The 15517-nt window shown below is 39.6% G+C and overlaps 1 protein-coding gene across 7 annotated transcripts in view; it reads right to left on the bottom strand.

Moving 5' to 3' along the window:
* The window catches only part of gria3a (glutamate receptor, ionotropic, AMPA 3a), a 69333-nt gene that overhangs the window by 52591 nt on the left and 1225 nt on the right, over nucleotides 1-15517 (bottom strand). For all 7 annotated transcript variants that reach the window (XR_010166801.1, XR_010166800.1, XM_063895766.1 and 4 more), the window contains exon 3: nucleotides 1671-1910. Coding sequence is in view for 5 of the 7 variants with exons in the window: in XM_063895766.1 (XP_063751836.1) it covers nucleotides 1671-1910 (240 nt within the window). In the remaining 2 variants the exon portion in view is untranslated. The remainder of the gene's footprint in view (nucleotides 1-1670; nucleotides 1911-15517) is intronic.

Raw genomic sequence — 15517 nt, 5'->3', positions numbered from 1 at the left:
CCACCAAAACATAGATACACTTTGGACAGCCAAAGAACTATTAAGAGAAATCAAAGCTTGACAGTCTTTATAACATTCTGATGAAACAGCCTAATGGGCAAAAATACAATTCCCTTTATTGCAGTCGTACAGCGGGATAATCTGCCCACAAATCTGAAACTGAGAATTTCCCAGAGCACTTTTGAAATGGTGTTCAAGAAATGGTTAGAAAGGACCATGAGGCATGTTCATTTTCCATCTTAAATGTTTATTTTTATGATAAGGATGATTAGAGCATATTGACATAGCTACCCTGCTATTTCTATTTCTATGTAGGCTGTTCTGTTTTGCTTTCTTGTTGCTTTGTCTTCAGAAACACAATGGAAATAGGTGTTTTTCCCATTTTTTATTTTTGAAATAATGTTATGATTACAGTGAAGTGTTGCTACAGAATACTGTGTGTGTTTTCTTCATTGTCAATCACATGAAATAATCACCAACAGATTTGCGTAAAAAATGCTAACATATTTGAAATGGAAGATATGGACAGTATGACAAATGACCACCTAATTGAAAAATAGAAAAATAAAGTGCTTTCTTGAAATAGGCAAGGGGAAAAAACAGTCCTTCAAAATTAAAATTCTAGGTTATCCTTTTGCGCCTACAATGTTGAATCGTCCAGACCATCAACATTACAATAAAGAGCTTCCAGGACATTTATTTTACGGATCAAATTCCTGTTATCAATTCAGTGTCATCAATTACTGTGTTGTACTACAATCCAACAGAATCAGCTTTTAGTGCATTAGAGTAGATAAGATACCCACCTGAACAGGAGATCTATAAAGTGAGGCGGGGGGGGGGGGGGGGGGGGGGGGGGGGGGGGGGGGGGGGGGGAGAGTTAAGAAGGAGTGCACTTGTCCTAGAAATGGTCTATGTCAGTTTAAAAATACTTTGAATGCACACTTCAGAACAGTTTGGCACATTTACCAGCAGATACTGCACCCAGAAAAATCACAACATTTATCAGGAGACTATAAATATACAGTAACATCGCACAAATGGTATAACATCATCCTCATATTTGCTGCTAAAAACAGTCGAGTGGTCCCAGCTACACAGTAAGTTGTTGTGCTCTTTCTTAACTCGGCCTCCTTGATGCTGACCCTCAGAGGACGACAAAGACCCATGTCTGTAAATAGTTGGCCTAGATGAGGGGAGCTCGAGGCCACGAAACACATGCAGAAGTTACAGTATGTTGTGTTCAGTCCTTATATAATCCAATTAGAGTTAAATGATAATCAGAGAGTGGTGAGGATTAGAGGCTCAGGCGGCTGCAGTCGTACCCCGGCGGCGGATCAGCCGCACCTGTGAATGACTCATTCCTCGGAAGCGATTGACTCCCTCAGAGAGCAGCATTCAGCCACATAGTGAAGCAATTTAGAATCATTACCGGCATACATTAAACTATATCAGACCACTTAGAATGAGGATTGGGGATGAGGATTTACATATTAAAGACTGATCATATTCACTGTATAATAACACCTCTGCATGAGCCGGGCTCGGCATGCCAATTACTTTTTACATATTCTCCAGGAGCAAGATGTTCCTTGCACTGCTCGTATGTCTCCAAATGAAAGCTTGAGGTGTTTTGATGGCTGTGTGTGTTTTATGTTCCCAGCTCTTACCTCTGTCAGTGTCGTAAAGGTAGACAAACTTCTCCCACTTGTAATGGTTCAGCAGACTGAGAACAGCTCCGCGCAAACCGGGTCTCATCTGGATGACAAACTGCACGTCGGCGTCGATGGGGAAGCTGGGAGTAATAAAGGAGGTGTGCAGCGCCCCACAGAAGGAGGTCAATGTGTTCATGGACTTCCTGTCGTAGAAGCCGAGGATGGCGTAGACTCCGCGGGAGAACTGGGAGCAGACTGGGAATGGGGAGAAAGAGTAGGTTAAGGTCAGGGACACAGTCCAAACCGTCATTTATGATCATCTATGCCTTCAGTCAGGAGGGGATGCCAACAGCACAACGTGGCCTCTCAAACAAAGCTAAGGTCAAAATGTCACAACATATTGAAAGTTAAAATAGCTGAGTCCACTAAGGGAAGGGGTAAAAACTTTAATGCAAGGTTGAGATGTGGGAGGATCCATAATGGCATTAATCTTCAGAATGAAGCAGCAGCGATCTGAATACATTTGTGCCGTGTGGGAAGTCTGCTCCCCATGGCCATGCTCTGATGCCCACTGCCCTTCACTTCTCCTTGGTCTCAATGCAACTGCTTGGTTAATCAACTAGAAATAATGGGAAAATCAGTGCATTGGCCACAGCTCTTAATGGACAAATACCCTGAAACATGAGCATGCAAATGTGCAGTATAAAAGATTTATAACCAGCCCTATCTGCTGCCATCTGCGGGTCCGTGGAAATCAGCCCCGGCTGTAAACGCTCAACACACCAGACACTTGGTCTTACAAGACATTAACTATTTTATTTTATTAGTACATAATAAATGCTTTTATTAACAGCAGGCAGGATCTGACCTTTGTCTTAATGTTAGTAATAACTGGTGAAATTTCACCGCTCAATGCAGGATTGAATCTTTAATGCTCAGTATTTATAATCTAAGTTTGATTATGATAACATACCATTTTGTGGACTGATAGGTTGGAAACCATGCTGTAACATACCTTATGAATTAAATGCTACTGATTTAGAATTTCACTCCACAATGTAAGATTCATGGTCAAATCATAATGAAATTGATGCAGCAGAACCAGAATAATCTTCCTTTTTATTCAAATGTTTGGCAAACTGATGGCCCTCATTACCATCAATACAAGTTGACCATTTACAGTTTAGCCTGATATTCGGGTGTGTTATTCTATATGGTAAAGATGAGGAGCAGACTTCAGATGTCTGGTTAAATCACTTATTCCTAATGCCACACCTCCAGATATTTGTATTGGTTGTCAGTAAATAAATTATTAAATAGCATAATGCTTAATCATCCATTTATTTCGTCAATTTACATCCCAATAGTGAGTTAATACATTTGCTAAATGAAAGTATTTGGTATTTGTGGCTTTAACATCACTTGAAAGAATAATTTAATAGATTTTCATTGAAAATATTTTCTGTTAAGTCACTATCCATCACCGGATGAGGTAACACAATCACTAATGAACGGTTCTGTGATTTCTCCCTGGGATCAGTTTGGGTCCAGGTGGAATAAAGCTTGGTTCAGTCATCTTTCATTCTTTGATTTTACTATCACTCCATCCCTCCATTTTCACAGCCTTCAACTCTCCTCAGCATACAGATCAGACCTGCTGGTGTAACTACTAAACAAGCACAGGCATCCGCAGAAATAAAACCTGCACCTGTTTGGTGTAAAAGATGATGCTGTAATAGAGGCCATGCCTGCACCAGGGTTCTTTCTCCTGACAAACAGTTGTGAAAGTTTATTAAGGACTCATACCCCTTTCATAAACAGTGAGATAGGCCTTCTAAAACAGAAACATGTGAATGATCTTACTTTCAGTTTTGGATTCAGCATGCTTCGAGGTATAGCTCTCTCAGTGGATGACATGAATCCTCCTCAATTTACTGATTCACAAATCTCTTCTGCAATATTATGCTTGTGTTATCCCAAAAGAATAGAGGGCAAAAAAAAAAAAAAAACACTTCTTTGGTCATCTCATATCCATCCAATCGATTATCTAAATTGGAACTCTAGCTTTTTTTTGTCAAGGTTAAACAAGTTGACAGCCTGTTCTGCTAGGATTAAGGAAATCATATATTTGGGCTCAAGAAGCAGTAAGCACTATTCAACAACAGTACATCCCCCTGGTCATGGTCAGAAATGAAGATACGCATCATTTATTTTATTGCACAGGGGAAGAGCAGCTCTATTTTTCAACTGAGGGCTCTGAGCATTTTTGTTCAGAATACTAACGCGCCTCACATGCAAGATTAATATCCAACTTGAAAAATCTACCTCTCTTCACTTTCTATTCACTTCCATCCAATTTCTTCCATCATTATCAAACACTAGTCATTGCTTTTCTCCTTCATCTATGTTTTCTTCTTCATCTCTTGCCATCTACTCAAACTTAGTACCAATCCTGTCTTTCGTATTCCCTTAACTTGGGGCTTTGCAGCTTTGAGGGTCTCTGCTGCAGACAGCTGCAGAATCTTCTTTTGAGTGTATCATAATACTTGCTGATGAAGGGGTGAACCTGTGGTGTATGTGCACAGCAGAGCCGAGCCAACAAAGTCAATTCTTAAAGCTCCAAGGCTGAGAGGGAATAGAGGGGAGCTGCTGTCCTTGAACTTGCATATAAGAAGGTGATTATAAAGAAATGAGAACAGGAGGACACACACTGACATGGGGAGGTGAGTTTTCTTGGACTGAGTCACTGGTGAGAGCCTTGGGGTGCGGACAAGGTAGGACAAGGACTTTTTTTTTGTGACAATTACAAATAACCAGTTTCTCCGTGTGCTGCTGCCTGGTGGGAAGTTGTTTTTCTGCTGCTGTCTGAGAGCAGTGCCGGCAGCCATACTAAAGGAGGCAAGAGCAGCACGACTTCCTGTGAGGGAGAGGAGGACGTGTTGGTCTCAGCCACATGGGAATACCTGTCCTCCTTGTCCCGGGGTCACAAAAAGGCAGAGGACAAAACACAACATGCAGCTGCTGTGCCAGAATTACCGACCTATAAAGGATTAGCTAAATAAAAAACCTTTAAACACTGACTATAACCAACTATAGAAGGAGGTCTGCCTTTAAGCATGAACACCATTCAAATCCACTCAAAGCCTGACACAAACAATCCCCATATACACTATACTAGCTGTGTTATCTAACCCTCTTTAATGCCCTTGAGCTCAAAAACATTTGAATTACTTTTGCATTCCAACAAATAAAAGCATGAATCATTGAAAGGACTAAGATGCATAGCCATACGAGCAGCTTTGTGAGGCTGTTGCACAGTGGTGCTTTGAGCTAAATGCTAACACTAGCGTGCCCACATGACAAAGACAGTGCTAACGATTGGATGTTAAGCAGGTGTATGATGAGCCTGATCTTAGTTAGGCGTGTTAGCATGTTAATGTTGGCTATTTATCAACAAGTATAAGACATGGAAATAAAGGAAAAGGTCAGGGATCAACCAAGTCTTTAGGATAATTCAGGAAGCATTCATGTTTGGTTAAAATAGATGAGATATTTAAGTCTGGACCAAAGATGGCAAGAGATGAAGAAGAAACATAGATGAGGGGGAACAGCAATGAACAGTGTTTGTGAGGTGATGGAAGAAATTAGATAGAAGTGAATAGAAAGTGAAGAGAATTTTTGAAGTTGGATATTAATCTTGCATGTGAGGCGCGTTAGTATTCTGAACAAAAAAGCTCAGAGCCCTCAGTGGAAAAACAGTGCTGCTCTTCCCGTGCAATAAAATAAATGATGCGTATCTTCATTTCTGACCATGACCAGGGGGATGTACTGTTGTTGAATAGTGTTTACAGCTTCATGAGCCCAAATATATGATTTCATTAATCCTAGCAGAACAGGCTGTCAACTTGTTTAACCTTGACAAAAAAAAGCTAGAGTTCCAATTTAGATAATCGATTGGATGGATATGAGATGACCGAAGAAGTGTTTTGGGGTTTTTTTTGCCCTCTATTCTTTTGGGATAACACAAGCATAATATTGCCGAAGAGATTTGTGAATCAGTAAATTGAGGAGGATTCATGTTGTGTTGAGTAATGTTATCCACTGAGAGAGCTATACCTTGAGACATGCTGAATCCAAAACTGAAAGTAAGATTTCATATTATGAAAGGGCTATTGAGTGCTTAAAAATAATCTTAGAAAACTTGTGATTCACGATGATTGCATCTCACTAAAGATTCTGATTTAAGTGAAGAGTTTTAGAGGATAACGCTAACAAACCTATAAGCTAGCAAATAAAGATGTAAATTACCCATTCCACACCAGAAAGAAGAGAAATATGAATGTAAGTCTCTTTTTAAAGCTAATACTCCGAGTTTTATGGTCTCACTTTAATACTGATGCCTCTACATGACCTACATAAGCAAACTAGACCATCAGTGAGAACATTGGCTATTTTCTGCCTCAAAGTTTAACAGTAAGTAGTATGTTAAGGAGTTTAAAAGAAAGCAGGACGAGAATTTTATGTTTTGTGTTGCATTATTTGGTCATGGCTGAAACTGGGCAAGAATCAGAAAAAAGAAAAATTCAATCATTCAAAGCTAAAAGAGAGTGATAGCAGGAAAGATGAAAGGATTCACAACCGTGTCGGTCTTGTTTCCAGATAGACTGGCCTGTAATATGTTTATTTTATTTGTGAAATATTGGTTTCATACTTTACATTTATTACAATGTCAAAGTCATACCACCATGTTTTCTTTATGTGCTGTCACACTGCTTCTTACATCAGGTTTCATCTAAACCATTAACCCCTGATGTCTCATGTGTTATGTAACCTCCGCAGGATTTACAGCTGTATAAATAACTATGGACTGTAAATCAAGGTGATCCATTTTTCCATCACGACACAAAGATTGTCTCCACCCTAACCCAGTTCACTAGACTGCTCACTGCTGATTCCTGCAAAACCAACATTATCGCCATAGGGTATTAATAGTTGTAGGGAAAATGTTGAGTCAAAAGTAATCATGATCTCCTTCCACTTATGTTTTAAATACGACTTTCAAGTGAGACAGCATTACTAGGCTGGTCCGAGGATGCCAACAAATCTAATAAATGTGCTGACTGAGATACTCAGCAGATTCTGTGTTTGCTCGTGGTTGCGAGCTGAGCGCCTAAGCTTTGCCCGTCGTCTGAGTGATGATTTGTAGGGTCAGAACACATAGCAATCCCTCCCCTGTTATGCCACGTAACATGCCTCATATGCTTTCTGCCAGCCACTGTTAAGTGTGTCAGCTGGACAGGAAGTGCAGGGATGTTGTGGGAATATCTCCGGACCCTGTCTGTGTAAGGCACCTGAGCAACCACATATTACAGCGGGGCGCAGGTGTTGCCCAACATGATCACAGCTTTACACTGAGGTTTCCATTAGAATTTGGAGTCACTTTCAAAAATTCAGTTTTTGCTTCACGAGAGGAAAGAAGGGGGTTCTCCCAGCATGCACTGGGCAATAAAAAAGGTTGGATAAACACATGAAATAACACACTTTTGTTATTGTATTCTTTTGAAGCTAAGTATATTCTGTGGATTAGTTCTGATCTGCATGTTGAGATTGTAAAAGTCAAACCCATTCAACAACTTCAATATTTCATTGCTTGTAATGTAGGAAAACCTAAATAATGTATAACCATCGTAAGTATAGTTTATGTTTTTATCCACTTAATGTCCATTTCCAAAGCATTTCTGTCCTGTGCCAATCCAGAAGAATTCTCCAATAGCCACATGAATCCATTAGAGTGTTTGACCTTTAAGAAAGAGGTAAATCAAAAGATTTGTTCTATTACATTTGGAGAGAGAAGTTATTATGTAGGACAAACATTACCATCCTTTTAAGTTATAACAAAAAGACACACAGTATTATTTATGACAATGCACTCTAAAGCATAACTGCAGAGTGAAATGAATTGTGAAATGGATATTCAGGTCATTGTGGCACGTTAACATTAATATATACATTTTAGCTGTGTTTATCAATTTTACCATTTAAGGTAACATTTAACACAAAATACAGCTAACACTGATCAGACATATTGAAAGCAGTTGAAGCAGGAGGAAAGATAAGGGATAACCGAAGTCATTAGCATGGCTAATAAAAACAAGATAATTATTACATTATGCATTTTCCTAAAATTGCACATGAGCTTTTGAGTAGAGACTCTTCACAGCATCTCATTTAGTTTGAACTTAATAAGCTGCACTTAATTCTACTGAAAGGCTTGTTTAGACGCGCTTGTATAATTTCCCCATAAAATCACAGTAAATGTTTGCTGTGAGATGAAAATCTGACTTTAGGCAAAGTGCACCAGGGTTTAAATGATCTCTGTGTTATGACATTCAAGCGTTCAAATTTGAATCCGCATTATGGCCTGCATTGTTGTGCAATTCATCCCAGTTGACCAACCACAGAGAAAGCAGAGGGCATAAAGGGACTGAAGCTTAAGTAGGTGTTCCTCCTGAGGCAGTGCGGCTACATGTTGGCAGGAATTCCCTCTTCTCTACAGATTATAGCTTTGTAGAAGCGCACATTTTCCAGCGGGTTACCCCCAGCAGATACTCATTATACGCAAAGAGCAGGACAACTCTGTTGGATTAGCCCTAATCTGAGAAATAGGACTGGATTCAGCCCACATGCTAAAAGAATACGACAGGAGAAAATGTACAGCAGAGACACACAGACACGGCCTGTGGCTATTGGAGTCTAGTATGAAGAATACACTTTAATATTTCACTGCACCGCAATAAGAGCTCTGCTTACACTCCACCTACACATGCTTTGCATATTCTGGGAAAAAAATCATCCAAGGACTACAATCACAGGAGACAGAGGAATACAACGCACTATTCAAAAATGTATTGCTGCGATGCTGCAGAAGACACAGGGACATGAAAAATACATCAAGAAAAGCAGAAGAAGTGGAAAATCCTATGACTGCGTGCACAGTAGTTTCAATGAACTCATCAAAATAGCAACAATCTTCATCTAATCCATGAAACTCATTGATTTTAATGACAATGAATTAGAGAACAAAGCTCTCAACCTTTTCACAATTCATTAACTCTAATCATCTAGTGTTCATTCTTGTAAGATAACACGACATAAATGCGTCACTATGGACATAAAATATTATTAAATATGAATAATAAACTAATGAGTTTTTAATTGTGTCTTTTTCATTTGAATTCAATTCACTGAAGCACTTGAAAGGATTTTGCTCCTTTGGATTCAACAGCCGAGCTCGTACAATTTATCTAAGCCTACGAAAACAGCGCCTTCTGAATTATTCACTGCCCCAGTGGCATTTTTGGTTTTCTCTGCTCTTATTCTGTGTAGTTTACAACTTTTTGTCCTTGCATGATCTCAGGTAACATTTAGTGAATAACAGCAGATCAGAGGCAGCCTCCCTGAAGGACGTTGTGTAAGACTGCAACACAGTGCTGCAGCATCACTGTAGCTTGTCAGTAGTCATCACCGTCGCTCCGTTATGGCGCTGACATGTACGCACATGCTGAGGCACATGTGATGAAAGACTAACTGTATACAGCTCCAGCAGCTTGCCCCCAAACGCGTTATGATAATATTCGACCATTTTACATTACATTAAGGTTAGGCAGATGTATGAGAGAATACGCTTCTTTGCAATCTCGAGCTAATTGATGTTTAAAATCCTCTGCTGTAGTTGTGAACATTTCCTGGCATCGGTACAAATAAAGCTAATGCATTGATGCTGCACATTGACCCATGAGTGTTAGGATGCCCTGCAGCAATACACCCTATACACTCTTATTAAACTAAGGGTCAAACCATGTGTTCATGTCAGTGAAAGTATCAGTGGGTAAACGTCATTGCCTGCAAGGGGAATGTTGGTATAGTTAGATACAATTATTTTAAAGACCTCCTGAAAGCATTTACGTTTTCGTTATGCTCCCCAATGAGGACCCCATGACAAATCATGCAAAACTGACAGGACTCTGGCTGCAGCAGCAGGAAGATATTTTTATCAATGCGCCGTGATAAAACGCCATGCTTTTGGGTAAGTGTTCTGTTCTGTTCAAGGGCTCCCAAATTGAAAGGATCCATTCAGGTATTCAAGTAACACAAAAATCCAAGATGTCTGGTTGTCCAAATATCGAGGTGGGGGAAGTGTTTTTCATGCTGAGTGTGTGCTGTATACACATTTATTTTTGTGGTCAAAGAGTGTGAACTAAACTATCATGCAGAATGCTCTCCCTCGAGCCAAACCCTTTGACAACCTTGTCTCTGTTGCTCATGCATCATTCATGACTTGTCGGTTTAAATGAGTTCTCAGAGTTATGATGGATCCAAGGTTGTTATGGTCTGTTTGGTTATGGTCCAGCATGTTTGTATTACTACAGTGACTACAGCAACATTTGTGTAAAGCCTTGCCTTATTCATTCACTTTAAGACATTACATAGTTTAAAATTCTCTAATGATCCAACTATCTCCTCTGAAAATATAATCCTCTGATGTGGTTTTTCATTGTTTTCTAGAAACCTGAAACCTGTGTGAGTTGTTCTTTGAAATTGTACTAATGAAGGCTAGATACTACACACAAATCATAGCTACTTCACAGACCGCTCAATTCTGAAAATGTATATGAATGTTCTTCTTTCAGACTAAGGCAAAGAAAACATCTCAAGTACAGATTGAGGTGTTTATCTATACATTTCTCCTACATCTACGAGTTAGGTCGAGGGTTAGCATTAACGTTTGCATGATTTGAATAGTTACACATAGCCTAACGTACAAAAGATGATATATCTTATCTATTAGTTATCTGTCCACCTTTAAGCCCCTCTTATATCACAAGGTGTCATTTTACCAGAAAATAAATACATTTGTTGGCAGACTTTAGACCCAGGCAGCTGCTTTTCCCTGATTTCAGTCTTAATGCTTGCTGAACTTTATTTAGCGTACACAAATGAGAAGTAAATCAATCTTCTCATCTACAGTAACTCTTGGTACAGAGCCATAAGCTTGTTTCACAAAATGTATATTAAATTATTTAACTAATGTAGGCCTACTGAATATTACACCATAAGAATTATAATCCCTCATCCAGATCCATGTATGAGTAATATGACTTTCACACCAAGGGAAGGTGATCCTTTCTAAAAGCACATCTTATCTGTTGTTTGAATGACACATTAGAAATGTTAATGTGCTGCCTCTTCTGTACACCCTGTCTGCACTATGCTGATAACAAAACATATCAGGATGGATTCAAGCAAACTTTCGTACCTAGTTGTCCTTATATGGACACAGCTCATGATTCAATGTCTTCACCGCCATCTTAATAATGCAAAAGACGAAGAAGAAGCAGAAGAAGCAGAAGAAGAAGAAGAAGAAGAAGAAGAAGAAGAAGAAGAAGAAGAAGAAGAAGAAGAGGAGGAGGAGGAAGAGGAGGAAGAGGAGGAGGAGGGGGGGAGGAAGAGGAGGAAGAGGGGGAGGAGATCTGGCTACGTAAACGGCTCTATGTTGCCTCAGTAGGACTGTCCATTGCCTACACAGTGAAGTGCTCTAACATTAGCCTCTGTCTGAGCAGCATCACACTGGCTGGGTGAGTCACAGCAGAGGGAGGATAGGTGGCTATAATAAACACGTTAATAAGAGACACACTGTCATAATGACATTTCATTTCATCAAATGAAAAGTTTCTTTTTGGAAGAAAAAATGCTCTTAGCAGATTCCTACCTCCTCTTTATACAAGCTTATTCAAAGAGGAGGAAAGCGGAAAGTCTTTAAAAGGCATTGTGTGCTTTAAAAAACAAATGTTTACATTGCTTGGCAACATCTAATTTAACCGCATTATAGACTGTACAGTACATAAGGAGTGAATTTATTCACTGTGACACACCGATTTGTGCATTGACTGCGGTTTTGAACCGTACATTTTGCACTTGGTTTCTGGATGTTGCCATGTACTAACAATGGCGAAAAATACATTTTAATTCAATAAACTTCCATGGACCGAAAACCCCAGACTTGACATTACTGTTGTAGCATAACTGATAATCACATGGTGAAACTGCCCTAAAGCATAAGCTGCCCTAACGTTTGCTGCACAGAAACACTCAAGTGACTTCACCGAATAATGTTGAAAAACTTGAACAAAAAAATCAACATGAATTTTTTTCCAGTGTAAGGCGGAAAAGTCCGACAAGCACCACAGGCCGATAAGAATCTGCATCAATGGGACAATCATTTACAAAAGAAACATCATGCTGTATTAAAGAAGACTTGGGACCAGTGATTTAGAAAATGGGTCAACTTCTCAATGACTTCTTTACAATCTCACTGTGGTCCTTCTAGCTATTTACCTGACCTGGACAGATGTTTAAATGTATTTACAACCCTTTTATGCCACTGTAAATTAGTGTGGCATTTCATTGTACATTGAGAAACTGCTTTGAAATAAAGAATGATCTGTTCCCGTTGTCTGCCCTGGCGCCTAAACCAAACATGATGATGCACTTGCTGTGACTCCTCCCTTATTGTCCAGCACACAACTCTGTCTCACTCTGTCTTCCTGCCCTGACCTCAGTCTTAATGAATATAACCTTTCCATTTGTGCATTTATGCACACAATCTGTCCAGACCCGGGGCAAGGTGTCACATCAATACTTCCTGCAGCTTCACTCCAGCCGGACACAAATTGGTGAGATAATAAACCCAGCAGCACAGGGAAGTTCTCTCGGTCCGAATCAATTCAATCAAGTTGCAATGATTGGAAATAGTTTGCCGCAATGTTTCATTGTGTACATGTTTGTTTGTTTGTTTGTTTGTTTTTAACGTTCTAAGCTGCTATGTAAGCATCAAAGAGAAGATTCAGTATCTCTGGCCAGGGGGAAGTTGGAGAGCAGCCATATATTAGGAGAGAGGGACTGGGAAAGAGAAAATGAAAGCTTGGTGGGAATTGATTTTTCCATACTGGAGAACAAACTGGATCCACACACATACACACACACACACACACACACACACACACACACACACACACACACACACACACACACACACACACACACACACACACACACACACACACACACACACACACACACACACTGCTGCTGTACTATAGCCTTCCACGTATTGATCCACACTGCCAATAACACAGTCATTTGCCATCAGGGATTTGTAACAATCATTATAAACTGACCCGGCTGGAGGACAGCAGCGTTGTCCTGCTTTATTCCATTCAGGATCCGCACAACAAACACAACAAATCAGCTCTGAGCAAGAAATCATTCCTCTCATTTTTTCAAACCATTATTCGATTCATTCGTTTGACACAAAAGTGGAAGTTTTGTAGACAATTCCAATGATAACGAGCAATAAGCAGATTTAAAATCGCAGTCATATTAACCCTTGCTAATCTTATCAGAGTTAACCATGTGAGCCGCCGTAGGAAAGCACAGCAATGACTAACCATCATTCTTGCCAGAATAGAAATGTGTCAAATCATAATCATCACATCCATTTGTTACATCAACACCTGACAGGCAAGCAGGGCGTTATGCAATCCTGACTACTAAAATAAGAATGATGGAGTTTGGTGCATTTTCAACCCATGTTAGTCACAAGCTGGCCAGGCTGCTTTTCATAATGAGCTGCTCGCAGGTCTTTCTCAACAGGGAAGCATCTAGCTTATCTAGCTAACAATAATCCTCCTGATTATCCTGCTTTCATTCCTTAAGCTTCTTTCCAAAACAAAGGATTTAGGTTTACTCCAAAAGTCAAAGATTCCGGTCCACGGTCTGAATCTCTAAAGTGCACAATCGAAAATAGACAGTAACTGATTTATTTTTCAGAAGGCCTCTATTTTAACTGTCTAACTGATTGATACATAATTATACCGCCTACATTGACTAGCACATATTAACTTAAAAATAAACATGTATTTGAGATACAGTGTTTGGAGGGCATATGCTTTAAAGGTTGTTTTGTTTTTTTACACTCAGATTTATGCAACTCACACTGATATTGACTTTTGCCCCAATAATTCTGGTTATGGGAAAAAAACCAGTGTACTAAAATCAAAACAATGTTAAATCCAATAATGCTGTTATTCTGAGCATGCATATGAACATATCTGGACATTATATTTGTTGGGTTATAATACTCAATCATTCATACTGTATGTAAGGTGATTCATTCCAAAAGGATTATTCAACAATAAACTGTACCACATGATATTTTACATAGACTATTTATTTGTTGAATTACTGGAAAACGTATCACTTTAAACATGGTTATCGAGTTATATCAGAATATTACATTTTGTTACATCTAGTTGGAAGTTGTTATAACAATAAATACAATAACTTAGCAAAATAAGTATTATCCTGTAATATAAATGCATATCCAAAGACAATGTATGGGTAAAATTGACAGGAATGAAAACAGCTCAACACACTGTGAAAGGAAATGTGTTACTGGATGATTAATCTTACCTAATTTACCTTCTTGAAATAAAAAACAGGCCCAAGAACAAGATTTTGTTTCTTACACCTCATCTTCAAAGGCCAAGCATGTCATATTCATCTCTTCCTCAGTGACAACTGCTGAAGTGCCCTTGAGCTAAGAACTGACCCCACAGCCGCACTGTTGTAATCACTCAGCAGCCGTCATCGCAAGGCTGTGGTCGAACTGCATCAAGGTGTGAGCGACTAAACCTGCATCTCTCTGCAACTGTCACCAAGGCTGCCAAGTCCTCCCTGCTCGCTCACCAACAACTACATCACCTCAACAGCATTTGGGATTTTTTTATCAGTCAGATCCTTGATGTACAAGGTGCGATTCTGTTCAATGTTCCGATCTTCTCCAGCCTTTTCTCACCTTATTAGGGCACACAGCAGTCTCTACTGCAGCTGACAGAGTATGGAGAGCCGCAGCTGATCCGTAAGCGAAAAGTGCGGAGTGCAGTTGGTGGGAAGAAGGATAACAAATGAATTCTCCAGGCAGAACTCGGTGCCCTACATGGCAGAGAAGTGACTGGTAGACCAATTATGAAGCCATCTCACACACCACAGCCCTTCCTATCGAATCCATCACATTTGTAGGGATGACTACATGGATTACAGCATGTTACAGTTGATGCAGTAAGCTATTTATACATCCAAAGCTGTGGCCAGAAGAACATGCTCCACTGTGCTGCTGGGTTAACCTTTTGTGATATTTTAAAACATTATCAAAAGTTGAGAAGCTTTATTTGGACTCAGATAACCTTAAGATGGCTTCTAATCTGCAGTATACAGTACACTTATAAATGACGTTTAGGAAGGCCATTTTTACCTTTCAAATATTCGTCCTAACCCTTTATATCAAGTTAAAATGCAACAATTTGCTAGCTACCAGCACAGTACACTTTGTAACTGGCAACCATTATCTGAAGTCACAGCCAGATCCTACAACAACCAGTGCGTTTGTTTCCCCTGCAGTCACCTAAAGTGCTGCTCATCAGCGTCTCTGGAATTATTGAATTACTCAGTTTACAAAATCACAGTGTTTGGACAATTACAGGCCATCATGCTCCATCATCCAGCTGGTGAGTTTGGATGGCATGACTGAGGAGTTTGTGCATTAGAGCTAGGCACTTGGCAGGTATCTGATTTATTTATTTATTTATTTTTTCCAAAGCAATCCATTTCATTCCAACACCATTATTTCAGCTCATAAAAATCTGTGTAATTGTTCTGCTGGCATGCCAAAGATTAGTGCAAAACATATAGCACAATGTGTGTGTGTGTGTGTGTGTGTGTGTGTGTGTGTGTGTGTGTGTGTG

The sequence above is a fragment of the Eleginops maclovinus genome, chromosome 11 (genome assembly GCF_036324505.1).
Source record: "Eleginops maclovinus isolate JMC-PN-2008 ecotype Puerto Natales chromosome 11, JC_Emac_rtc_rv5, whole genome shotgun sequence".
NCBI classification, from domain to species: Eukaryota; Metazoa; Chordata; class Actinopteri; order Perciformes; family Eleginopidae; genus Eleginops; species Eleginops maclovinus.
This window is presented reverse-complemented; position numbering and strand designations above follow the sequence as displayed.